General features: G+C 41.0%; 1 protein-coding gene across 12 annotated transcripts; it reads left to right on the forward strand.

Moving 5' to 3' along the window:
• The first annotated feature begins 1,403 nt into the window (after window positions 1-1,403).
• Window positions 1,404-26,714, forward strand: ubap2l (ubiquitin associated protein 2-like). 12 transcript variants are annotated; one of them, XM_081697077.1, is made up of 30 exons: window positions 1,404-1,548; window positions 3,572-3,709; window positions 5,140-5,217; window positions 6,041-6,151; window positions 6,657-6,831; window positions 8,770-8,865; window positions 9,267-9,312; window positions 10,638-10,682; window positions 11,213-11,319; window positions 12,722-12,778; window positions 12,858-12,910; window positions 13,002-13,087; window positions 13,620-13,788; window positions 14,039-14,249; window positions 15,365-15,684; window positions 16,044-16,222; window positions 16,356-16,476; window positions 17,137-17,182; window positions 17,289-17,481; window positions 17,564-17,630; window positions 17,857-18,172; window positions 19,043-19,131; window positions 19,381-19,434; window positions 19,592-19,673; window positions 20,192-20,412; window positions 20,797-20,902; window positions 22,055-22,209; window positions 23,887-23,967; window positions 24,082-24,276; window positions 25,116-26,714. In XM_081697077.1, exons 2-30 carry the CDS (start codon window positions 3,614-3,616, stop codon window positions 25,209-25,211), a joined length of 3,651 nt encoding a protein of 1,216 aa, XP_081553203.1. In that variant the 5' UTR covers window positions 1,404-1,548; window positions 3,572-3,613; the 3' UTR covers window positions 25,212-26,714. The 12 variants fall into 12 exon arrangements, with proteins under 12 accessions (XP_081553203.1, XP_081553232.1, XP_035385090.1 ...); XM_035529197.2 differs by lacking the exon at window positions 1,404-1,548 and adding an exon at window positions 1,563-1,724 and having other exon boundaries at window positions 22,055-22,210; window positions 23,900-23,967; XM_081697072.1 differs by lacking the exon at window positions 1,404-1,548 and adding an exon at window positions 1,563-1,724.
• Window positions 26,715-27,230: the final 516 nt, after the last annotated feature.

Raw genomic sequence — 27,230 nt, forward strand, 5'->3', positions numbered from 1 at the left:
CATTTAAATGACATTTTGTTATGGTTCCCCAAAATATACCAGTAAAACAGTATTTGAATATACACTATAACCCTCCTAGAGGGCAGCTATGAACAAGATATTACATATAAATTTGCTCACTTTTGTAACTATTGTGGCATTGTTATTAAGCCAGCTGAGATGGGTGGAGCTATTGTCATTTGAAGAAAAGACCTTTACCAGAAGTAAACAGTCAAGCAGCTATCTGAAGCTAGTTTTTATATGCAGAACAGCTCTGACATCAGTCCACAGTCACAGTCTTCCGTTCAATCCACTATTATACCATTGCAGCAGGACACCTTATTGTAGACAATCATCGCTAGCCATTTCTATCTTCTCCCTAAAATTCATAAGAAAAATAATCCTGGACTTCTTATTGCAATTGCAGAAATAATATCAAATAATATTTACATTGGAAATGAAGACTTTCTCCAGAAAAGTAAGGAAAGGTGAATATTTTCAAAACTGGGGTTGCCAAAGGAAGTCATAGATGATGCCTTTGCTTGTGTTTTACCTGTTCAGAGAATGGACACCCTGACCTATAAACAATCTGCTGTTTGAATTCCTTTGGTGCTGACACCATTTTACAAAAAAACAGTGGCTAATATTATACTCAACACTTCAGAATCCTCCAGGATGATGCAGAGGCCACATTTATTTTAAAGGATACTTCTCTAATCTCCTATGAGACAAAAACACCAAAGACATGCTTGTCATGAGTGAGATAAATGACCACTCAGATAATAACTGTGGTATTGCAGCCTGCAGCCACTCTAGATGTGCTAATTGTAAATGTATTAACATAGCCATGAAAATAACTGACACAAAAGGATCAATTGTTAGCAATCAATCCTTCTCATGCATTACTGCAGGATTTGTCTAATGTATAGCTTGCAAGAGATGTAGTCAGCTTTATATTGGAGAAACCAAGAGAAGGCTTGCTGATTGGTTTGTAGAACACCTTCGGACCATCAGAATTAACAATTTGTCATTTTCAGTGGTTAAGTTATACATGAAATATTAACTAGTCACTACTAAATGGACAATATGAGCATAGTGGTATGCAGAAATCATGCTCTTAATCTGATTTGTAAAGTTTTTTTTTCCTGAGAATTAAGGAGCTTGTTGCATCTTACAATTTGTGAGTTTGAAGTTGTTGCAACTTAGTTTGTGAGTTTGAAGTTGTTGCAGCTTACAGTTTGTGAGTTCGAATTACACATATGCTTTTATTCATTCAGATAAGTATTAAGCACAATTACAACAAACCTATCACAAAAACTATACTAATAAACGTATTAGGCAAGATTGCATCCATATCTGCATAGAGCCTTATAGCTGTGGATTTGCATATATTAACTACTTAGGGCTGTGATGCTTGAGTGCTTGTAACGCTTGTTAAGTTTTGTAATGCAAATGATTTAATCAAAAGCAGTTCAATCACATGGTCGAGGTCTCTTTTCTTGAAGCTGATGCGCCTTTGACAAACCACGTGACGCGGCTATCTCGGGTGTCAGTGTGGAAAAGAAACAGGTAAATTCCGAGTTTCGCTTATTGTCTGCGCGAGTCGGTTCAGCTTTGTAGTTGGATAGGTAAATCAGTTATAGGAATTAGAAATTCGTGTTTTATTTTGGACTGATTAGGAGGTAGATTTAGAGGCCCCTTAGTCGGTGTTATTGCTAATTTCGAGACATCTAGTCGGGTTTCTGGTCAGTACATCGCCTGTTATTTATTTTCGTTATTTGTGGCCTTCAGGCCTCAGTGGAACCTCGGTGTTGTGTATGTCGGCGAACTGGAAGCAGCCCCTCGCAAATCGTAGTGCGTGTGTCTTGCAGAAGTAGCTAGCTAGCTACAGCGAATCCAATAGATTTCAGTCAAACAATGTTTCGATTAAGCTTGTCTGTGTTTCACTGTTCCAATGTAACAGCCATATATCTCGATTTTCTAAAGATTATAGGAAATGCTCATCTCCGACTACAATTTATTGACGTTAACGAGCTCTGCCTTGTCCAGCACGATAGCCAGGCTGTCGGCCATGAGGTGTACGCAGCGAGCACCAAACCACCTTTTGGCTGACATAGCTGGCTTAGCTTAGATAGCAATGTAAGGTAGTTAGCTAGCGATAAATAGCCACCTGTAAATTGCCTATTACTTAAGGTACAATTTCAATAACAATACGCATCTTAATGAATATACTCAGAACCTTTTTAAATGAATAAGGATAAGCCGAGAGGGGTTCTGTTAGTAATTTAATTTCACGACCCGGTAACCCAAGTACTGTTAAGATACTTTAGCTAGCAAATTAGCTAGGCAACTTTTAGGGGAGTTGAGCTAGCTTTAGCTAGCTAGTTGGTTTGGCTGCTTGGCTATTTGGTAAAACAGCATGTTCCACACTGCTTTTGCCTTAACGCTAATGATGTTACGCTAAAATAATGGCGTTTAGAGCTTCCCATTTGTAAAAATGAAATTTATACGTTGAACAACACACTTCCGTATTAATTTAACCTGCCGGTTTATGTGCCTCAGCAGTTTACGCTACCCTAACAGAAGCTAAGCTTAGCTGGGAAACGAATAGATAGCTACCTGGCTAGGCTACGTAACCTACTGTTTCGGTTAACGTTGTGTTAGCTAGCTTGCCAGACGCATACAGATTTCCAACTTATGGCTGGCTAGATAACTAAGTTAGGCAGCCATGGTCAATCAATTCATCGGAAATGTTGGCTAGCTAGCCAGCCCAACAACTAATGTTATATTTTCAATGCGAATTGCTAACTACCTATCATAGCTAGCTAACTAACTAGCTTACCTGTTTGTTGGCTTTATGTGTTGGCTCATATAACGTGTGCTTGTGCAACTAATCTTATAAACTGTTAAATGTGCACTTGCACGTGTCACTTCATATTGAGGTTTCTGGTTTGTTTTCAGCCAAGTGACGCCGTCCAGGTTTCGTATCCTCTTTTAGTTACATTCGTAGTTTTGTAGCTAGCTAGGTACGTAGCTTGGTTGGCTAGCGGTGGGTGTTTTGTGTACTGTAACTAAGGTCAGGTTAATTACGGTGACCACGTTTCGACTCCGCGCGTTGAAACCTCGTGTTGTGCCTTAGCTAGTCGGTGTAGCTAGTTAAGATGATTATTTTAGTTTTTGTACGTACGTCTAAAAGTGCGCAGTTCTTGCTGCCATTACATACCCCCGCATTTCCTACAGTCTACAAATACAATTTTTTTGAAGTGTTTTTCAGCTTATCCATGTTTTGTTTTGGTCAGAATTAATGGTTTGTAAGGAATACTTTGGTAGCCATAATTGTCGCGTTGTTTTAAATTTGATATATAAGTGCATGAAAGAACCTAATTTTGTTTACCTGCAAGGAATCCTTTGAAAGCATTGGACATAGATTTAGTGCTCCAAAATGCCTACCCATGATTTTTTAAAAATCTTTTTTATTTTTTGCAGTTTTGCAGGCTACTTGATAGCAGTTGAGTTGACTGTTGTAGTAATTAACCAGTGATTGGGGGTCTATACATGCAGCTAATTCTTTTTCCTTTTCTTGTTTTTGTAGGTGTTATTCCTTTGTAAATACTGTTATTTGTATATACTGTAAATGATGACGTCGGTGGGTGGCAGCCGAAACCGGGGTAACTGGGAGCAGACACAGGGTCAGACACAGAGCCAGTCACAGCACAAGCAGAGGCCTCAGGTGAGTGTATATATTACCTCTGAGAACTTTTTTTACAATATGTTCTCCACTGCCCAATTTGTGTGAATTGTCAGTGAAATGTTCCCCCTTCAGTGTGGGGAAAGCTGAAGGGAGGTGTGCAGGACAGATTGTTGTTCCTGGGAAAGCACTTTTTTCTGTTATTTCATTGCTAGGTTGTTTGATATAACATGGAAATTAAGCCATTGGGTAGCCTTTTAAATTTAATTATCTTGATTGATCTCAAGAGCCTAGTATTGAGCAAAGTCATGCGTTTCAGTGTTTGAGTATTGCCTGTTCAGTGTTGATGTAAAACACTTCTGTTCCAAGCAAAAAATGCCTACTTGTGCAGGAATAGAGACTACTGGTAACAGTCCACCCATGCAATGACATCTATATTAATTTTTCTGTCTAAATGAAACAGGTTTAAGTGATGGGGTGTGGTTTGGACTAGTTAACTGTATTCAGTTTTTGGTTGTCTGTGATTCCACCACAGCTTACCCAGCATTTTTATTACCAAAAAAAAAAAAAAAATCACCAAGATGCTATTTGCAAATTTTCAGCTACAAAATGTGCACCCTTTCCTTTACAAATAGTCACTGGCCAAGGCCAGCATTTTCAAAGGATTATTTGTCTATCATTCTTAAAACCATTTCCTTGTTGAAATGGGCTTCTTGGCTGAGCTAAACTGCTTTGAATCTGTTCCACTTGCTTTATATTTTCTGTTGGAGAGACAGACCTCCCACCTCAGCCAAAGTTTGATGTCAAACTAAATCCTCAGACAAGAGATGTAGTTTGAACCCAGTCCTTTATCTGGTCACATTACTACTATGGCTTAATCTGTATTCAGTTTTATACAGCATCGTCTTTTCCTTGTCTAGGGCAAATCAGTGGTGGTGTTTTTGCCTTGTTTGTTCTGTGGTTTAACTGCCAAGGATCTGGAAAAACTCATGTCATGCAGTCTACAACTGTTCTGCCATCACTGTTTGCCTCCTCTAAGTCAAAATCTGTGTCTTAATGTCTGATCAATGTAGTGCCCAGGAGGTATTAATTAGATGTTAAGTTGTCTCTACCAAATATGGCTAAGATTTTCTATGATTGTTGCTTCTGTCTAAATTCTGTTTAATTCCCTTATATTACATACATAGTATAACATATTGGTACCCTAATCAAACGGGTATTGTTAGCTGGCAATTAGATAATTTTTGAACAGCAGTTCTCTTTGAATTCATTCAGCAATTAAGGGCAAATAAATGAAGCAAGATGACAGGTCAATTGATCTTTTAACAGTTGTGTGTTGGTATGATCTTGTGAAATGGAATTAAGTGGTGGGGGCTTGCTTTAGGTTGATGGACAAGCAGGAGACTTTGCAAGGCATAAGACTTATTTTGAGTCAGTTTTAGTTTTGCTAACCCTTTTCCCACTTTCCCCAGGCCACTGCTGAACAGATCCGACTCGCGCAGATGATCTCGGACCACAACGATGCAGATTTTGAGGAGAAGGTCAAGCAGGTGAGAGCTTTGTTTCTAAAATGCAGCATTTAGAACCCTACATGATTCCCACAAATCTTTAGATTTCAGTATTAAGACACTGAGCGTTTTATTCACAATTTTAGAATAATCAATTGAGTACCACTCAATTGAGATCAGCAGTTAAATAAAAAAATGGAATAAACATCTATGCACCATTTGGAAGTTCTGCTGTTTAGTGAACTGGTCATCTGGCTAGCTGTGTTGTTGACTGTTTGAAACCTGTACGTGGCATTCTAAAGCAGACGTAGATCTTTTCTGAAATGAGGAGTGTGGGTGATGTATGGAGCGGGGCTGTCATACCTGGAGTCATGCACTTTAATACCCTTTATCAGTCGTTCACTTATACACGCTGCACACCAAAATCCCCTATATGGCTCCCTTTGTGGTGTAGGAGGGTGTGCTAGAGAAAAGTCAGAGATGCTACCAGATGCTCTCTCGGGTTCTGTCTGTGACAGCAACATAAAGCTCCAATATTCTGTGCAACAGACCATTCGATTAAAACGATCTAAAATGTTTAAAACTTGGTGCCTTCTCCAGTTACATTTATGTACCAGAATGCATAAACAGTTCGATATTTGGTTGTTATTTTCTCAATGCTCTGTATACATGTGAATCATTCTAGGGAACTACAGAAATGCACTCTACACTGCCTGTTTACCTTTCTACATACATCATTGCTCATTTCACATGCCTGTGTGAAACACTGTGGCCTTACAGTTCAAGGACTGTCTTGATGCTGAAAAAATAGCCTTTTTCCTCAACCAGTTGATGGTCTTGGTCTTGTTGCTTGTCCTTTGCACAGCTGATTGACATCACAGGCAAGGACCAAGACGAATCAATGATTGCACTGCACGACTGTAATGGCGACGTCAACAGAGCCATCAACGTCCTGCTGGAGGGAAGCCCCGACACTGTGAGTTGAGGTCGCTGTTGCCACCCATAGAGACTGAGGTGCTGCACCATACCAGTGGTCCCCCTTGCCGTTTGTGTGTTAGTCACAGGTGTGAAATTTGTCAAAACAGCAGGTCACATGTTTGGACAAGAGTGCTCGTCTCCAGGTGATTCACTTAGAGGTCCTAACCCGAGCACACCAAAAAGTCCCTCTGTTGCTCTCTGTGGTGTAGAAGGGTACAGTGTGTGCTAGAGCAAAATCAGAGCTGCTGCCGGATGCTCTCTTGGTTTCTGTCTGGGTCAGAGAGCAACATAAAGCTCCAATATGTATCCCATGTTCCTCTGTGATTTTTCAGTATTTCTTTGAAGCCTTTTGAGTGCTTCTTTCATGTTAGTTTTCTTAAGAAAACAGTCGTGCTGTGCTGGCTATATTATTGATCCTTGTGTAGAAACCAGGGACTTCTCTTGAAAGCTCCTGGTATGTGTGTGATGTTAATGTAAAGGATGGTATTTCCTCCTTTCCCCAGGACTCATGGGAGATGGTTGGGAAGAAGAAAGGAGTTTCAGGCCAGAAGGAGAGCAGCCAGTCAGATGGAGGTGAGGAAGGGAAGGAGAACCGAGAGAGGGGAGCAGAAAGAGACGTCGCACGTCGCAGAGGAGGGCCCCTGAGAAGGGGCCGTGGCACCAGCCGTGGACGAGAGTGTGAGTGCTAACCGCGTCTGTTTGTGCGTGTGCTGACTCTGCGCTGGAACTGATAGTTTCTGTTTAAGGCAGCCAGCGTCTGTGGCTCAGGCAGCTGTCCTTCTACCTCCTTATGAAGGGAAATGGTCAATCTTGCCTTTTTATAGGCTGACTGTGGTGATCTGTGGTGTTTTCTGTTCAGACAGAATGGATAGGTGAGAGGAATTGATGCATATGGCCACAGCACAGGAATAATTGTCTTCAGCAGCAGCTCAGAGAACCCCAGAACTAATCCAGAGGGTGCAAGTGTTAAAGTGGGTAATATGTGCTATGGTTAGGATGGACTGCTGCACAGCTTTAGATATTTCTCTTATCTAAACAGTTCACTTTAGGCCAAATTCACATGCCAGCCTATGCCTCTCCCTGCCTTTTCTAATATGCTGAACACAACCTAAGTGTGTATCACTGCTGGAGAGGATGTTGGCAGAGCATTAGGTCAAGTAACTCTTAGTTGTTACAGAACTGTTGGCTTGTACTGCAAAACTGATACCCAGTTTTCTGATTTTTCAGTGAGATGTTTTCACATACAAGTTTTTAACTGTTTTTGAGTAGTATCGAAGCCTATGACTGAAGCTGAGGGGATGCAATTCAAGTTCCCCCAAGTATCGTAATACGGTCAGGATGTGCTAACAGCTGTGACATCAGAATCTTGTTTGAGTCTTGTATGTTTGACTTTCGCCAAGTCGGCGTTCCTCATTCACCAGTTTGCTTTGGACCATTTTATTTTCAGTATGGACATTTTTACTTGTGAGATCTGAAAGTGTGTGGGACTCTATACCCTTGGCTTGCTTGCTGTTTATGTTCCAGCTTTGCAGTGCGAGCTAGTTTCCATCTGAAACCAAAACCTTCTGTAAACACTATAAGCTGTGTTCATCACTCCTTAGGGTGCGATATTCATAGAAAGACCTGTCCTCCTAGCCAGTTTACACATTTAAGAGGAAATGATTGGACTGGTCTTGCGCCTTATAACATGCTAGTGCAGTTGGCATTCAAGAAAAGTAATGGTGCTGAGAGAGGTGTTTTATATAAAGGTCTGAGTTCGGTGCTTTTGGTCAAGTGAGTTTTTCTAGCCTGCAGCAGTCCAGAGCACTGATTTATGATCCTTCTCAAATTGGTGGTCTGCGGTTTACTTCTAATGAGCTCTGATGCATTCTACAGCAATGCAAGCTGTCCGCTCCCAGCGCCACATGTGGGGCTGCGCGAGTGGTTCATTTTGTAATGTGACTGCTTCAGCTCATCACATTACTTCCCTTTTCAGGTTTTGTGTATTTTCTGAGTAAATAAATGCTTACTATCCATTTCTCTGGTACCTAACAATTTTTGCACAGCACTGTAAAGTATATTTTACAGGAAATAAGCAATCTATATATGTACAATGCCACAAAAGTCTTCTCTTGTGAGAAGAGGTCCTTGTTTGCAGGTGTTCCTGAACAGTGAAAATTCATGCATCCCAAAAACATTTTTCCTATGAACCTACATGCAGAAAAAAGATGTATGGAGTTGCACAATTGATCCGCTGTTCGGATAGAGTTTTTGTGTGAAGGCACACCAGCGATAATGAGCCCTTCCCTCAAATGAGACAGAATCGGAACTGGTTGCAGACTCAAGTATTTGGGACAAGCACCCTAAATGCAACTTCATATCAAAAGCATTGTTCAGCCAGTTGTCTATACACATTTAGCAGTTCATGGCCTCATACAAAGTATGTACCACATGGGTTTTTAAAGTTTGTCATGAAGTGCTTATAATGAGCATATTGACCATGTCATTACTGAATTGAAATTAAAGCTATTAAAGTTGATCCTCCACTGGTTCTAATGAAGGTCACTTATGCCTGCTTTTCTTTGACCCCCTCTGTTCTCTCTCACCTTCCTCCTGTTTTGTTTTTACCCTCTGCAGTCCGTGGGCAGGAAAACGGTCTGGACGCGGCTAAGGCAGGTGCAGTGGCAAGCAGAGGGGCAGAGCGTGGCCGCCGGGGAAGGGGCAGAGGGAGAGGTTGGGTTTTTACTTTATATTTAAAAAAAAACACAAAACAAACAAAAAAAAACCTCACTCTTCTATTTACATATACATTTTAAGTTTTTACATTTATATGGCTGAGATTACTGTGTCGCTTTCTGAAACATTTGGAAGGGGCCCCTCACTTAAAGGTGAGATGCCACATTATACCTAATACAGTGTGATAGTTAATATACTTGTCTAATGAGGACGCAACTAATTGGAGTCAAAATTGTGCTGCTTCAATTCAGGAAATGTGTGCAAAACTAATTTCTATTGCTGTAGTTCCTTAAGCCTTATTTGAGTACTGAGTATGGTTAAGAATTTCTGTGACAGCAGTTTTATGTAATGCATTCCAAAGGCATAAAAGCTTACTGATCTGTCTTTGAATCTTGTAGGTGGTGCTGGTAGAAGGGGTGGAAGGTTTTCAGCTCAGGGCATGGGGTAAGTTTATCCAGTGTTCCCCTCTCTATTCATGCAGTCACCAGAGAACATCACAATTTACCATAGCAGAGCAGCATGGTTTCCTAACTTCAAGGGCAGGTTTCCAGGAGAAGATTAAGCTTGATCCAGGGCCTGTCTTTATGAAGAATGACTGACTACTTTTTAAACGAATAAGGTCTTTCTGTAGTAACGCTAGGCACCTTTTTAGGCTCTTTTTACTCATTTTGAATTTTGGCACATAATTGTAATTCCCCTAAAAAAAAACAAAACACAAGGTTGCTTAAGATGTATCTGTGAAAACTCTGTTCATCAGAGTTTAAACTCATGTATATTTTATATGAAATCTAGACTCTGACTCTCAGCCCTTTTGGCCCCAAATTCAACTGCCTGCTCTTGGTATTTGGACATGGAGCCGTGTGTCTGTGTGTGTGTCTGTGTGTGTGTGTGTGTGTCTGTGTCTGTGTGTGTGTGTGTGTGTGTGTGTGTGTGTGTGTGTGTGTGTGTGTGTGTGTGTGTGTGTGTGTGTGTGTGTGTGTGTGTGTGTGTGTGTGTGTGTGTGTGTGTGTGTCAGATTCACTTTTCTAACTTATTAGCACACTCCCCTTTCCAAAATTGTAGTTAGCCAGGTAAATAAAGGATTTTACAGCCAAGTGTCTCCTTGGCTCCATGTGTGTATGTGCCCAGTTTCTATTCTCCAAGTTGTGAAGGAGAGTTTTGTTGGAAAGGTTTGAGCATTTGCTTTAGCATGTTCTGTAAATCTGGTTGGTTGGTTTGTATGTTTGGATTATCTGATACAGAACATGTTTTCCTTATCCAGGAGTAGCTCAGGTTAGCTCTTGTGTATGCTGGAACTTTCTTGGCAAATACTAATCATGATTAAGTTTTTGGTTTATACTGTGCTTTACAGTTTGTGCTCTGTTGTATGGCCTGCGTGTCTTTGCTTCCTTCAGCTCCTTCCTGCTGGAATTCTTGTCGAATATGTGAAGTTTGGTCTGCAGGGGTGTGTGCTTAGACTTTGCATGCGCTTTATTGATTTAGAAATTCAGCCTCACTTAACTTTTTAACCTCTTCCACAAGATGAGCCATGTGTTTGTATTATCTGCCCACATTTTGACCTGTGCTTTGTGATTAGCATAGGCTATCTTGGGCTATCTCAGACCTGTTTAAAGTAGGCCATTTTACCTGTGATGTAGGTGTGCCATTATGGGTATTTCACACATGTTTAAAACTTCGTTTATATAAAGGCATGAAATGAACTCTGACAGATGCAGTCCCTTCTACTAAACCCTGTGCTGTCCCTAAACTGTCCCTGTTTTCTTCTAAAGCCAGAGTGATAAGGCCCCCAGATACGATTTGTCAGGAGACGAGAGGTGAGTTTCATTGGTCATCGTGTCAATCAAAAATATGCAGCAGCAAATGTGCAGTATGGATAGATGGTAGCAGGAGGGGGCAGGGATTGTGGCAGTAAAGAAGGTAGTGAGCTGATCTTGACCAAGACCTTTGCCCTTGGCTGTGTTCTTGAACTTGGCCTGACTGGTTTCTTTGGTTCTCTGGTTTGTTGTAGGCTTGGAGATAGTGTTGAATGAGTTGTTCGCTAAAATTGTATTACTTTGTGAACTGGACTTTGTATCTTTTGCTGCTTTTTAATAATGGGGTTTAAAGCTTGCAGAGTCAAGGACCTGAAGATGGAGTTGTATGGTTTATTTGTTGTTTAATATTTTTGTGGGGTTGGGCCATTTCTTCCTTGCTTCAAATGGTTTTCCTGCTAGATGATGTACTGTGGAACAATCCCTTTCTGAAATGTGAAGCAATAGCCTTGTTGCTCTTTAAGCAAATTATTGTGTGTGTGTGTGTGTGTGTGTTTTCTCTCCCCCCTTCCCACTTCATCCTTGTTTAATAGTACGTTTAACCCAGCGGACTATGCTGAGCCAGCCCAGACAGAGGAGAGCTATGCTGGGGGAAGCACTTGGAGCAACACGGGCAACCTGGAACCAGAAGACGGAGCCAGTGGGTATCTCTTCCATTGCTGTGTGTGTGAGAGTGTATGATATCTCTCTCTCACATACGTGTGTTTCTGTCTCTATAGGATCTGATGGTTGCTTAGTCACATTGCTTCAATTTGATTCTTTTCATGCCATGTTGGTTCTGATCAGTCAAATAGTCGTCATAACATTGGTGCTAGCCTTCCATGTGAGATGTCTGCATTTAATTGACATTTCCTAATGTTTCTTCAGGTTTTCTTTTCCTCTGCAGTGCTTCATGGTCTGTATATATGGGTGCTTGCCCAGATAGCGAACTTCCCAAAAATCGTGTGATGTTTTTCATGAACAATCATGCAGTATTTCTTCCCAATTTTGAAATGCACTGATAGATGATGGATTCAAATCTGGAAATGTACCAATTCTCTCATTTAAAACAAAATAATTAAGATACCATTAAACTTTTTAGTCATTAAACACTGTTGAATCAACAGTGAAATAAAACAACCATTAAATAATACAGATTTTTCAAGTACTCAGAACTTGAGTAGAAACATTTCTAAAAATGTAGCAAAATATAAACAAAAAGATATTGTAAAAGGCTCAAAATTCCCTGTTATTTTTTTTGCAGCAATCCTCCTATCTGTATCTAATACCCTATCTATATGTGGACCAGCGGTTGTTAGGAAAAATGTGATTACACCATACATTAGTGTCAAATCCTGTGTCAAATCCCGTCCACAGCTTTGAACAACGTATCCTTAGCTAGATGGACTGTTATTGCTTCAGTCGCCTCTTTCCACCATTAACTGCTTTAGTCATATTCTAACTGCTGTAATATGTCAGACAGTGATGACTATTTCAGGAACTCAGAGTGGGGCTGTATCAACCTGAATTAAACACTTTTAGGATGTTCCTTTGGGTACTTTTATGATATTACCGCCAGATGTGCTGACTATTGCCCAACAAAGTTTATAGATAACTTTGAGAAATATCTTACTGTCAATCTGGCTGAACCACTGCCACACTACTGACATCGCGTGCTTTTTTTTTTTTTTTTTTTTTTAAACATCTCCTCACCTGCCATGCTGTACTGCTGTCATTAGCTCACATTGAACTATTTGTCAACTGTGTCATGCATGAGAGAGACCGTAAGAAAGAGATTGGATATAATTTGCCAGTCAGTGCAGTAATTGGTCATTTTGTCGATTTGGAAATATAGCATGGACCCATGGTATTACTGGCTATCAAAGTTATGTGAAGTTTGGAGACAATAGGAGGACATAAAATGTCACTGTCCCTACAGTTCACTTGAGAAGTAGATCATGCATGTCTTCAAGATTGATCATGGTGCCCAGATATGTTCCATTTAAGCTTCTGGGAGTTGCTTTGCTCTCTGTGGGCAGAGACTTACCTTTTTTTTTCTGTAGGGCATGAGTTTACTGGGGATGGAACAAATTACCCACGAAAATTTGACACTGCTCCTGGTAAGTGTAGCATCCTTCTGTCTTGTATAGAATTGTCCCAAGTGTAAAAATCATCTTTAAAGCGATGCCCTTTTATAAGGTGCTTGGAGAACTGCTACAGAAGAATGGGGCACTGAAGACTGGAATGAGGATGTGAGTGTAATGCATACATCGATTAACTAGTGTTTTGATTGCAAACTAGAGGAATTTGATTACTCTTTTTTTCTTCTTGACATATCTGAAGTTGTCAGAGACCAAGATATTCACTGCATCTAGTGTGGCTTCTATTCCCATGCCACAAGAAAACGTCACCATAACTGCTGGACAGAGGTATGGCATGAAGAACATGTACTAGTAGGCCAGTCATTTATCTCAGCAATCAACTTATGGTCGTGTGTGTGTGTGTGTGTGTGTGTGTGTGTGTGTGTGTGGCAAATCATGTCAGCATACATAGCCGACACACTTTTATTAGTCATAGTGGCACCACCATCATTAGCCATTTGTCGTAGGGCTAACCATTCAGACGTGCTGCATTCAATTCCGTGGTGGTGATGCTTGTAATCCTGATGCTACTGTTCATGATGGAATTGACATTGAAAGAACACACTGTTACATTGGATTATTATAACTAACATTATACAGGTTCATGGTAAACAACCTGACTATAAAGCCACTGGAACTTGAGTCAAATGTTCTGATTACTTCTGCCAGGCTCACTGAAAACCTGAATGTTGCTTATTACAATGCCATTTCATATTATGGCTCACACAAACATTTCATGGTTTTGGTGGTAGTAAGAAGTATGAGGTGCCAAACAAATAGTCAAAGTAGGTACATTTGTTGACCTTGCCTGCTTCAATAGGATTGACTTGGCAGTACTGCTGGGGAAAACACCCTCTTCTGAGACAGAGCCAGCTCCAGTGGAGACCCCTCAGCCCCCATCTCTGTCCCAGTCTCTGGTGTTCAGCAACTCCAAACAACCTGTTGCACTCTCCCAGCCCTCCAGCTCCTCTTATAATCAGCACAGTATGGTAGGAGAAGTGATCAAGGCAGTAGAGGTGTAACGGTCTGAGGCTACTGCAGCTCAGCATGTTCTAAAGCTTTGTGTAAAGCTTCTGTTACACAAATAATAATTAAAAAAATTTTTTATTCAGTTTTATAATGTTGCATCCATTTAAAAAAAACAAAACAAAACAAAAAAAAAAGCAACAACATCTACCTCTGTCCACCACCTAGACAAGTACTGTACAATAAAACCTTGTAATTCATCTGCCCTCCAAGGTAAGCATGCTCAGTAAGCATGCTCAGAGTTTTGGAGAGGTGGGTGACACCAAAAGCAGTAGCAGTGGCTCCACCAGTGGGTCCCAGTTCCTGGAGCAGTATAAGACGGCCCAGGCTCTGGCTCAGCTGGCAGCCCAGCACTCTCAGGGCGGACCATCCAGCACGGGCACATCCACCTGGGACGCCAGCCCCACTACCCTGGGACAATATGGTAGGAGAGCCTGACTTGAAGCTCATAGATCTGGTGATATTGGTTACAATTTCACATAATCAGCACACTGATGTTTAATGTTTTGAAAGATGGGCATGTACCGATACCAGTACTGTATCAGTATTGGCACAGACATCGGCCTTATGGTATCTGAGTATGACAGACGTGACCAATCTATATCCAATGCTGTCTTTTAATAAAGGCTATTATAAATTTAACAGTATTAACCGTCTGTACATTTAATTGTTCTAAAAAGGTTAAGGATATTGTTTGCGTGTTTGTCACCATGGTACACTAGTCACTCTAACATTTCTCAAAGCACTTATCTTGATGGTCCATCAGTAGCACAGCAGTGTATGACCATTGCAAATCCAAGGTTTCAAGTTTGTGAACGTCCAGCAGAACCTGAATATTTGTTAAAGCAGACATTCTTGTTTCAAGGATACAAGAAACTTTGAAAAGATCACATGAAAGATGGGGGTGGGGTGTACCAGACAGAAATTGTGGTATTTTGCTGCCTGATTGCAACCACAGTGCAGTTTGCCTTCTTGAATGCATTTTTAACTTGTGCTTTAACTGCAAGCTACATGCGAGTAAGATCACACACTGCACTACAATTGAAAGATGCAGCTTTATGCAGAAACTATGTAGCCAACACACAGTGCATATTGCTAGCTTAGCTGATCTAGGTGATTGCTGTTCTGAGAGGTGTTAGACCTGTGCTCCTATACATTGGGAAGAATAATCCCGATTAGTCCTGCCCATTCACATATGGGTTTTAAATGGTATTTTACGCGGGGCACTTGTATTCGATTGGTACTGAGTATAGGCCGATACGGAGTGCTTGTTTGGGAATCTATAGCTAACTTGAGAATGCGATCTGTGCATCGCTTCTCTCTCCATAGGATATTCTCCGTTTTTTTTTTTTTTGACATGTGTAGTTGGTTACACTGCAAATTATGGAAAGAAACACCCCCCCCCCCCCCAAAAAAACCAAAAAAAAAACAAAACATAGTTTATTTGCCTCGTATGTTGCATGTAATGTGGTGATGTTCCTCTTGGTGGTCCACTGGTTCTAAGTTTCACACTGTTTTCATGCGTTATCCTGTCTCCAGATGTGAAACATGCAACAGAAGCTCCGGTACACAGTCCCTTCACCAAGCGGCAGCCCTACCAGCCTGCTTCCACTGCTTCTATGATGGATGCCTACCTCCAGGAAAAAGTCCTGCCCCCCTCCACTGCCTCCTCCCTGCCCTCTCATTCCTCCCCATCTGCTTCATTGGCCCAAACTGTCTCTGCCTCACACCCAAAGCCCTCATCTACGCCAAGCCAACAGATGTCTCCAGGGCCAGCAGACCCCCTGGCCTCTAGCCCCTTGCCCCTACAACAGCATAAACTCAAACAGCAGAAGAAAAGAACAGCCATCACAACAAAGGTTGGTGCTGCACAAGGTTAGATTTGCATTAGCCCTTCACATGGCAGTATGGTATGCTTTATTAGTAAAACCTTTGTCACATTTGTTAGCTGTTGATTTGACTTGTACTACATAATATACTAAAATAATCTATTTGCTTGCTCCTGGTCCAGAATATATGATGCAGAAGTACCTAATACTTTGATGCTTAGTTGGCTTTAGTATTAATTATAAGTCTAATTTTAATCTGTAGTATTGAATACATTTGAAAAGTTGGTGTCCTTGGATCCTCAGCGGCATTACTTTGCAAGCAAGGTGATTTTTGAATTTTTCAAAAGCTATTTTTCATGTGTATAGAGAAGTGCTTTCTGTGATGGCAGATTCCTGCTTTAGCGGTGGAGATGCCAGGCTCAGCAGATATATCTGGACTCAACCTACAGTTCGGAGCATTACAGTTTGGCTCTGAGCCTGTACTGCCCGAGTACGACGCCACAGCAGCGGTTGCCACCACGACAGCCGGCAACCCTGCCCAGAACAACCTCTACACGAGCGCCAACAGGTCTTGCCATTTCTCCCCTTTTACATTCTGGTGTTTTAGTTAATTCAGGTCTCATGGAATTGTTAGTTTTCTGCAAAACATATGAACCACAGCTTTGTGGGCTGATGCATGTCCCAATCTCACACTCTCTCAGTGAGCAGACTCCAACCCTACCCAACCCCACCCAGATGGAGCTGTATGATCAGAGAGGTGGCCAGACACGACGCTATCCCCCCTCAGTGTCCTCCTCCCCACAGAAAGACATACAGCCCAAGGTAAAACCTCATGCATGGTCACTTTAGAATTATATTTTTAAATGTAGAAATAAAACAAAACAAAACCCAAAAAAACCCAGAGTTGATTTTGGTGTACATTTTTGTTTGTTGGTTAAATTATCAATTGTAGAATTTTTTGCATATAAGGTGTAAACTGTGGGCTTTCGTATGAGCATACAATTAAATCGCACAGGCCACAAGTGTACAGAAAGGAGGATTTACTGGTCAGCTGGCCAATTTTTAAACTAGATTAAGTGTGGATTGTCTATCACTTTTTACAAGGAATTTGGCACAGGCCTGACCTACTCCAAGACAGGTTAAATTCCAGGTTTTGGGTAGTAAACAGCTGCTGTTTATTTTTTGGCATACCAAAAAATAATAAATAAATCCTCCTCCATCTCTGCGCATTCTTGCCTTGCCATTCCATAAATCCCTGTGGTTTTAGGTTTCTTAAGGTAACCAGTATTCTACACAGGCTTTTTCTTACCTGAAGATTGGATTGTGTTCATTTCCCTTATCTTGAAGTTAATTGTGATCATGATGTTCATCAGTTTTAATGATTGTCTGTCGTCTGGCTATTTTATTTGTTTATTTACAGTTCATTTTTCTTCTCTCTTCATACCCATGCTTAACTGTTTTTTGTTTTTGTTTCTTGGGAAGGTACAGAATGGGTTTGGTTCAATACACACAACACAGTCTCTGGAAGGTAAGATGCCCTGCTGCTTTTGAAGTGTTCCTTACACTAATTTACTATGTTCCACAAGCAGGACTTTACTATGTATGTGCACTTCCCTCAATTGTTCCCTGTCTAGCTGCAGCAGGTTCTGCAGTGTCCACAAAGCCAGCATCCGATCCTGTTGCACCTTCCACTGTGTCAAACATTGCTTCATTGGCAGACCCACAGTCTGGTCCTGCCTCTCTGCTGACCACATCCCATCAGACACCACTTGCCATTCTTGGACATGAAGACCCCTCTAATTCAATTGCACCTCCACCACACAACAAGTAAGATACTTTCAAGAGTAGTTTTATGTTAAATATTTTAAAGAAAGGGAAATGTGAATGTCTTGCTCTGTGACTCTCTTAGCTCACTACCCACCCAACAGAACAGTCTGACTCCTTCCTCAGTCCACACATCTAGTGCAAGTCTACTGGTGAGTCTGTCTATCAGTTTACCTTTCCTTTCTGAAGGCAATTGGAAGAGCTGCTGTTCTCTGAATGTGGAATGTGTTCAATGTGTGACTGAGGGCAAAAGATTACTGTTTAATCTACTTTCATTTGCCTCCATGTCAATTATTTCTCCTGAATTTGCTTGTTTCTCACCCCTGTTTTTATTTTGGTTACTTCACTTGCCCTCATCTCCCTTTTTCTCCCCCTCAGCATCCGAATGTGGACGGAGACTCTGGTCTGCACTCATCCTCCTTCCCCTCGGTCTCCTCCGTGCCTCCTTCCTCAGCGTCCTCTGTGGCCCCTGCCTCTCACAGCACCCCCATTCCTCCTTCTTCCTCGGCTAACGCTGCCTCTGTCCAGTCCACCCTCTGCGCTGTTAGTGGTTTGACCATGGGTCTCAGCCCTGCAGGCGGCGTCACTTCTATTGTGCCACCTGCAGCTGCTGCTGTGGCCTCCTCTTCCTCAGCAGCATCAGCTACTGCTGCACCTTCATCAGCCTCTTCATCCCGCAGTACAGCTGCCTCAGGTAAGAGAATTTGACAGGAGAAACTGGCAGAATGAATAAGAAATGTTTGGTACATGGAACTGACGTACTGTGAACCTCAAATTCTAAAGTCCCCCACTTCAATTGTAAATCCTGCATAACAGAATAGGTTCGTAAAATGGACCAAGTCTAAAAATCAGGAGTCTTGACTGATTTTAGTATTTGTTTCTAAAATTTGGAAATGGGCTGGTATGTTCTAGTCAGGACAATGTTAACATGACTCCCTATTACAGTGGGTCCATTCAAGTGCAGTGTTTAAAACACAAAAGAACCTCAAAAGAAAAGTGGCTTTAGGAAAAGTCAATATTCATCTAGGGGAAAAACAATTGAAAAGCAGCTATAGACAGCCCCTTCACATTTTAAAGCTTACTTCTGGGATAGCTTCAGCAACATGTTTATTGGGGTTTTTTGTTGGTGTGGGTGGGTTTTGTTTTTTTGTTTGTTTTTTTTAAATAAATTTTTTAATGTGATTTTTAGCCATATGGCTGATGCTAGATAAGCCTACATCAAAATTTTCATGGTGAGCTAGCAAACTTTAATATGCTTTTGTATTAATGTTAGGATTGAAAGCATATAGAGTAATGTTGGTTACTAGCATGCTCCAAGTAGCTTAGTTGGGAGGGGGGATGGATGGATGGATGGATGGATGGATGTATGTATGTATGTATGTATGTATGTATAAAAAATATAAATGTGTGATATATATAAAATCTGTCTATTTCACACATATGTAACCTACAACAGCAAAGATGAAGTTAAATTGAAGGGGGGGGGACAAAAGATACCCTTAAGCATGTTGAGCTTTGTAATCGCAAGCACAGATATTAAAAACCTTGTCTTGCTTTCCTGCAGGGAAAGCACCTCCAAACCTGCCTCCCGGAGTGCCTCCTCTGCTGCCCAACCCATATATCATGGCCCCAGGCTTGCTTCATCCGTACCCGGTGAGCCTGCGTCACTTGGGGTTCCCATGTTGTATTTCCTTGAAGTGTTCTTAGTCTGAGTGTTGTAAGTTTCTGTCCATTTCCAAACTTTCACCAACCAGATATAATTAACCAGTATTCTTGCTGAAAGGATTTGGTTTTATTGATGTGATCACATTCAAGTGTTTAGGTATTAAAGGTGCAGGTTAGAGTTAGAGGATGTGATTGTGTTTTTCTTCTTTTTTGGAAATGATTTTCTTTGGTTGTTAGCCCCAGGTTTATGGATATGATGACCTTCAAATGCTCCAGACCAGGATACCACTGGTACGTGTGACCAATCAGACATAACTGTTTTGTGGTTATATTCTTTGATACTTTCTCAGATATGCATAGTTTGTCTGGACAATCTCTTGAAGTTAATTTAGGTATTTTGCTGTCAAGGAATGCTTTAAAGTAAAGAGTAACCCTTCCACATTTTTAGGATTACTACAGCATTCCATTTGCTACCCCGACCACAGCACTGACTGGTAGGGAAGGCAGTTTGACAAGCAACCCTTACTCTGGTAAGATTCACCTTGCTGGTCCAAAATGCATTTCAAGGTTTATTCTAGTCAAAAGTTGTACTCAGGATATTGACAACTACTTTCATAAATCTGAAGTCTGGATGATCTGTCTTGGTATAACAGATTATCTTGAATAATATGTTTAAAAAAGGAAAAAGTCAAGATCAGGATGCAAGCTGTTCCTCTGCAGTAAATTTGTGATGACATTATAGCAACAGCCTAATATTGTATTTCATAATCGTCATTTTCATTTTTGACCACTTCATTAAAATATGCACCGATTGTACCACCATGCTGACCTTTTTTGAAATCTGAGGCTTAGGTTCATGAAATGGGATGCTAAACTGAGCATGTAGCAATAAACAGCTTGAGCATCATGCAGCACACTTATGGTTTGCATCTTGGGTGTCTCGGGGTCATTGCGTTGCAGACCTCTGCCCTCGCGGCTGACCAGGCTTGGCAACGTTGTTGCATCTGTCGCTAACTATGTAAAAATAACTTTTCTCCACCCTCCCCAGCTGGTGACCTGACAAAATTTGGCCGTGGGGACACGTCATCCCCAGCCCCGGCCACCACGCTGGCTCAGCCCCAGCAGAGCCAGACCCAGACGCACCACACCACCCAGCAGCCCTTCCTCAACCCAGCCCTGCCCCCGGGCTACAGCTATACAAGCCTTCCCTACTACACGGGTGTGCCTGGTCTGCCCAATACCTTCCAGTATGGTCCTGCCATGTTCCCGGTGAGAGCAGCTTGAGCATCTGCAGAAGAACACCTAAGCTACCCAAATATGGACCTAATGTATAAAATCTATGGCATTTAAGAAGGCATCATGTCATTCCTGTTAGCTCCTATTTATTAGCAATATTATTCTTTGCCTGTCATGTCTTGATGTGGGTCTTAAAGCCCCATTTTGATTGGACAGTTTTTCTTACTCTGGTTTGTGGTAAGGTGTTTAATATCCCTTTTAACACCTGTGAACAGTAGATGAATAATGGAAACTTTTTTTTTTTGTGTGTGTGTGTGTGTTTTATGTTGGACATTCCTTGAGAAATGAAAAAAGCTTTACTGTGGTTATGGCACTTTCTCGTAAGTAATTCACCTTTTGAATTCATACACACGTCAGGTTGCTCCTACCTCCTCAAAACAACACAGTGTGAATGTTGGTGTCAGTGCCTCAGCCACCCCCTTCCAACAGGCTAGTGGTTATGGGTCCCATGGATACAGCACTGGTAAGACCTTTTCTTTTCCATCTCATTTTTAACCATGTGCAGACAAACGGTCTAAATCCATATAAAATGTTGACCAGTAGTAAGTTTTGTATTGGCAGAATTTATTACCTACCTGTGATGCTTCAGTTCTCAAAATTCAGAGGACTGGCCAGGTAGGCGTGATGTTTTGCAGGTTTTTTGCTTTTCTGTGCATATTGAACATATTAAAGCAGGCAGATGACAGTCTTCAGTCTCCATTGCAAAGTCAGCATCCCTTGGTGCCCAAACCAGGAGTGGAACAGACACTGTGCATTATGGTTGGGGAGCTACTGCCATCCCCAGTTAGGTGTGGTTGCTTCTACTGCTTCTGGGATGTTGAACTACTCTTGTGTGGCTACAATTGTGTAAGCTACTTCTGAAGTCTTATTGTAGGCTAAGGGAAGCTGCAAAGTCTTGCATGTTCAGTTTTACAAGATGGGGAATAGGACCAAATGTTTGAGTATTCTGCAGTACTTTTTAAAGGAGTCGGAGCCAATCTTTTAAGCTGCAGTGCCCTCCTTTGCTAAGGCGAAGCAACTCCTTGCTAGCAGTGATCTAGGGCTGGTGAGGTCAGGGCTGGGCTTGGTTTCAGGTGGTGGGCCTGCACATGCTTATCCACACACTGCCTGCTTTTGCGCAGCCACTCTCGTTCCCCGGGTTTCAGCAGCTGTTTGAATCTTTTCTCATCTGTCTTCCCCTAAGTTCAAGTCTTTGAAAAACAAACAATCCTTGCTTTTGTACTTGAGCATTACCATTTATTTCCTTCAGTGTTTTGTCTCATGTATAGACTAATTACATTTATTTTTTTACTGGTACCTAGTTTTCTTTCTCTTCCGTTTCTTTTTTCAGCTTGTGTCTATTACTTTAACCCTTTTTTTTTTTTTTTTTTTTTTTTTTTTTTTAACTTCAGAGTTCCATCTTTTATTTCACATTTCCTTCTACTTTGCAGAACTGAGGATAATCTCTCTGGCTCTAACGAACACGAGCGCGCGCACACACCCTGCAACACTGCTTGCTGCTTTACAGACTGTCCTCTTCCACAGCTCCAAACTCCTCCCTCCCCTCCCCTATGCAGCCCTGCCTGGTGTGTGTCTAATGCTGTGGGGCTGTGGCTGTGTGTCTGACCGTTTGCAGGCTATGAGGATTTGGGCCAGGCTTCGGCGGGGAGCGGGGATTTCTGTAAGGGCAGTTATGGCACTGCCGTGGCTGCCGCCGCCGCTGCTGCTGCTGCTGCAGCCGCTGCTTCCGCGCAAAACAAGCCTGCCAGCTCAGTCACTGCGCCTGGAGTCGGTGAGTGGAGCCACATGCCAAACCCCCCCACCCCTCCTCCACCCCACCCACTCATCTGTCACCACCACTGACCTCACCGGGGAACTTGAAGCCGTGGCCAGCCACCTCACCACTGCTGGTGGCCCTGGACTCTCAGGAAGAGATGCTCGTAGCCCTGATGTGATTTTTTTTATTTTTTATTTTTTTTATTTTTTTTTTAACTCCTTGATGCAGAGAGCAGAAGTATGAGGTCTCTTCATATCTTTGGTTTTATTAAGGATGGATCCCATAGAGTATTGGGTTGTGAAATTGAGCTGATTGAATTATCTGCAAAAAGGTTTCATGTAACTGTACTGGAGAAAAATGTGAGGTTGTGCCTTTACATGTCCTGAACCAATATAAAATTCTTTATTTAAATTCCACCAGGCTCACTTTAATTTCTTCTACCCAAACTCTACTCCAAAACCCCACCCCTGCAGATGTGTGTACACTTAGCAGGGCAGGCTAAGCAGGCACATCAGTCTTATGTGCTGCATGAATGCATACGATATTTGATATGGATGGGGGACTTTAGAGAAGTTTCCTTTGGTCTAAACTTTAAGTTGATTTACCTAGGACATGTACACAGACATTGAAAAAAATGATAATGTATTTCCCCCTTTCCCCCTCTGTTTAGTGATGGGATTTAAAGATGGTTTAGCTGAAGTGTTGGTGTTTACAACAGCTTTAAATCCAAAGCTTGCCTATGAAACACAATTTCCGGTTATGTTGCCTGGTGAAAGATTTGCTTCTTACAGCTGTTAAGTTCTGGAGTGTTCTTTTAACTAATAGTGTATTCATTAACAGATCTTTTGCAAGCTTGTTTCCTAAAGGTGAAAGATTAGCCTGAGCATTTCCATGGCAGGCCTACATATTTTTTTTAAATGTAGAATTTCCTGTTCTAGAAGGTCCTTGTTGTTTCTTACAAAACTGGAGGGGTTTTGCTGTATTTCTCAAATAAAGGATCATATCCATTGTCATGCATGTGGTGTTGGACACCAGTGTTTCCATAGTTCTGCTCATGTAGATGAACAGAGAGACTAATAATAATTCATTAAATGTTTTATGTTTACAGTTGATTGCATGAGAACCAGCAGTCACAAGTTTGGTAATTAACCTCTAGATTTCATGCAGTTTGTATGAAGCCTGAGGGGGTGGCAGTAAATCGCATCTCAGTGCTTGACTTTTTAGAAAAGTAAAACTTTAATAGCAGTAAATCTGAAGTTATTAACACATTTGGACGTCGTTGCCCTATTTTGGTGCTTTTTGTGGCTATGGCCATTTCTCTGGACAATGTTGCCGCCTGGGAAAGGAAACGGTTTTGCAGATGTTACTGGTAGATTTTGCCTTCAGCAGAATGGCCTTTGAGGAACATGGTTGCTTTTAGCCTTCTTGATAAGGCAGTATTCCTTTAAGACACTTCTTTCTTTTTTTTTAATATTTAATGACCGTTTGGTACCCAAGTGTAGGGTTTTCCAAATGTTTTTATCCTCCATTTCTCATTACTCTTTCTCTGGAGTAATTTCATTTGGTTCTTCCTGCTTTCATTTTGTATTCTTTCCAGGCACCAAGTTGGCATTTCATGATCTCCCTTTTGTAACTGTTGGAAGTATCTATGTATGAATAACACTGTGGCTGTCCCTGTGTTTGTGTGTGTTGGTTTTCCCTCAGGAGTTTCTGTGACCTCCAGCAACACAGGAGTCCCTGACATTTCAGGGTCTGTTTACACAAAGACACAGGTAAGTGTCCTCAAATGGGGTGTATTGTTTGTTTTTTTTGTTTGTTGTCATTTTCTCTTTCTCTCCCTTAGCCCTCAAGCATTTAGTTTGACATTAGTTTTTTGTTCTTTCTAGTCATTTGACAAACAGGGTTTCCATACTGGGACACCTGGGGCCTCATTCAGTTTGCCATCGGCGCTGGGGAGCGGCGGTCCCATCAACCCTCCGGCCGCAGCAGGCTACGCTCCTGCCCCTTTCATGCACATCCTGGCTCCTCACCAGCAGCCACATTCGCAGATGCTGCACCACCACCTGCAGCAGGATGGACAGGTGAGCATCTGCTGTGGCCAAACTGCCTTTAATATTGATTGATTGATTTTTATTCATCTGCATATGATTTGCCAGCACTGACAAGTGAAGGGTAGCACTAAATGGACTTTTCAGACTGGGGGAAGTGAGTATTTTACCAATTACAATAGCCATGTCCATCAATGCCTGAGCAATTACACAGGTTTTAGTAAAGTGCTCAAAGCAGTGGTTACAGCGACTGTAGTTTAAATGCAAGCGGCTGGTCTTCTAATGTTAAAGGATGTTGATGCTAAAAGAAAAAGCAATGTTCCAAGGGCAAATTTGTGTACCATGTTATTGTTAAATGATGATAATTCATCTTAAAGTTACCCATGGGCAGAATTATACGAAGTGCATAACTAAACCCTCTTTAAGTGAAACCTGAGGCTTTTGCTACGGAGATCCTGCATCTCCCAAGAAATTCTCAAGTAATTTTTTAAAAGGAAGGAAGAAGCAATATGTGTTTGAAACTGACTCAGTGGATAAGCAGACACACCTAAAAGCTGGCTCAGAACTCAGTTTACACCTGGTCAGCCTTAACAAGCTTGACTCCACAAGGGTTTTCAGGTAATCCGAAGGTCCCAGCATTACCAAAACCACTTTCAAAGCAAGAGATGATGGATTTTTGTTCTGTTTGCCCCAAGATGGCTGCTCCATATCATTATTATTTACATGGATTTACATATTTTTTGTATAGATGATAAGTCGTATGTTTCAGGCAAACAAAATTGAAGAACATTTAATCAGAAAATGAAAATATTATTCCTATGACAATCTGAATATCAATGGATATTGTCTAAATTGGACCCTCTCTCACACAGAGTGGCTCTGGTCAGCGCAGTCAGAATGCTTCCATTCAACAGAAGTCCCAGATCAACAAGTCTGCTTACAACAGCTATAACTGGGGAGGCAATTAAGATGGCTTTTTCCAATCTGGTGTGCAAAAAGGCTGAAATTGGGGTGGCCCCCACTTCCTGAACAACTTGTGCCCTTCTACCACACACCCTCTTCTCCCCTTGTCCAATTGCCCTGGAGTACCTTCCCATACTAACGGTGGTGCTGTACTAAAGAGGTAGCACTATGGGTGTGGGGGGGTCTTTAAAGGGGAAGGGTAACAGGGTTTGGAAGAGTATGGTTCTAGTAACTTGGGCTTTCAAGAGCCAAGTATTGAGTGTTTGGAGTTTGTATTGTGTTTAAAAAAATAATAATAATAATAAAAAAATAGCCCATCCCTTTCATTCTGGCATATGTAACATAGCTGTTTTTCTAAAAGTTTTTGTTTGGTTTTCCTTTTATTTTTTTTGTTTTTTTTAAATCTTTTGGGGAAAGTGGAAGAGATGATTTAAGTCTCTTTCTGTCTCCTCCTCTCTGCCCCTTCCATACCTGCACCCTGTTTTGGTCTGTTGATTTTCAATCTCAGATTCACCACCTTTTGTGGTTTTGTATTGCATCCCCCCACCCCCCTTTTTTTTTTTTTTTTTTTTTTTTTAAACAATTTTATTTTGGGGGGAACAAAAGTATAGCTCTAGATCGGCTAATGCAGTTGTGGAGTTTATTTTTTACCAAATATATAGATATGAGATGATGTGGGCACAAAGATGTTGGATGTGTTCTGAGTGAGTTTTGTTTTTTGTTTTTTTTCCTTTGTGCATATATGCAAGTCTGTAATAAGGGTGGCCACTTGTATGAATGTACCCATTAAATAAACCCTTCACTCAGCTGTTAATTATTGTACATGCTAGGCAAATGAAGGACACTGGTCATATGCATAACCCTAAATCCTTAATTCCATCCCAGTAATTTGGTGGGTTTGTTTGAAGCTGTGTGTGTGTGTGTGTGGGGGGGGGGGGGGTTAGTTTGTTTGTGTTTGTTTGTTTTTTGTTTTTTCCCTCCACCTTCTCATCCCTCCCCCCCTTTTATCTCAGGTGCCACCATTTCTTTGGACATATTAGGCATATACATTGTAATTTTCTGCTCCTGCTCCTTACGTAGTCATCACCTTTCCCCAAATATTATTTTATTAATATTATGGTTAGTAGGAAAGTAATGATGGACAGAATTGTAATATGGGTTTCCTGTTTTTTTTTTTGTTTGTTTTTTCAGTGACTTTTCTTTTTGTACTGTGTTTTAAAGAAAAAAATTAAGTGTATAAACTTGTCTTGTACATGTACATACATGCGCGTGCACACAAATATATATATATGCACACACAAAGTACTGTAGTTTGTTTGTTCAATGCTGCCCCCATCCTTACACAGACTTAATGTTTCTTGTGGTTTTTTTTTTTTTTTTTTTTTTTTTTTTTTTTTTTTTTTTTTGTAAAAAAATATATATATATATATATATAAATATTAAGTAAATAAACAGGAAAAAGACATTCTCCTCATTTTGGATGTGAATGTCTTTTTTAAGAAAATGAACTTTTGGATGTCACTTTTTTGTTTTTTGTTTTGTTTTGTCTTCCTTGAGTGAGAGGTTTAATTGTAAACTTTTGAAAAGTTATGGGTGTGGATTAATCTCAGCAAATGAACATTGACAGTGTCCTTCAAATTACATGCTTATATTGCTTATGTAAAAATGTATGAAGGACATTTGGAAGGGTGCTAACTTTGTCACTAATTTTGCTGCGTCTGAACCATGCCCTGCAAATACAGTCAAGTAATCCATCTTGTGCTGAGGTACTTGCTAAAGATCTGGTCAGTTGCAATTTTTATCATCAGACCTGGATAGACAAAATATCTTGCATTTATTTTTGAACATGTGCTCATTCCTGTTGTATTGTAAACATGGAGGTTAAAGTAGCAGGTTAATTTGTACACCCTTCAAGTCTACTCAGTTCCCTACAATCTTCCATAGACCTCAATTCAAATATAAGATTATTAGTATGCTGTGACCATTCTATTCCTTCCAATGATATATTCTTTTCAAACGTTTTA

The sequence above is a fragment of the Electrophorus electricus genome, chromosome 2, assembly GCF_041902795.1.
Source record: "Electrophorus electricus isolate QZ-2024a chromosome 2, ASM4190279v1, whole genome shotgun sequence".
In the NCBI taxonomy this organism is placed as follows: domain Eukaryota; kingdom Metazoa; phylum Chordata; class Actinopteri; order Gymnotiformes; family Gymnotidae; genus Electrophorus; species Electrophorus electricus.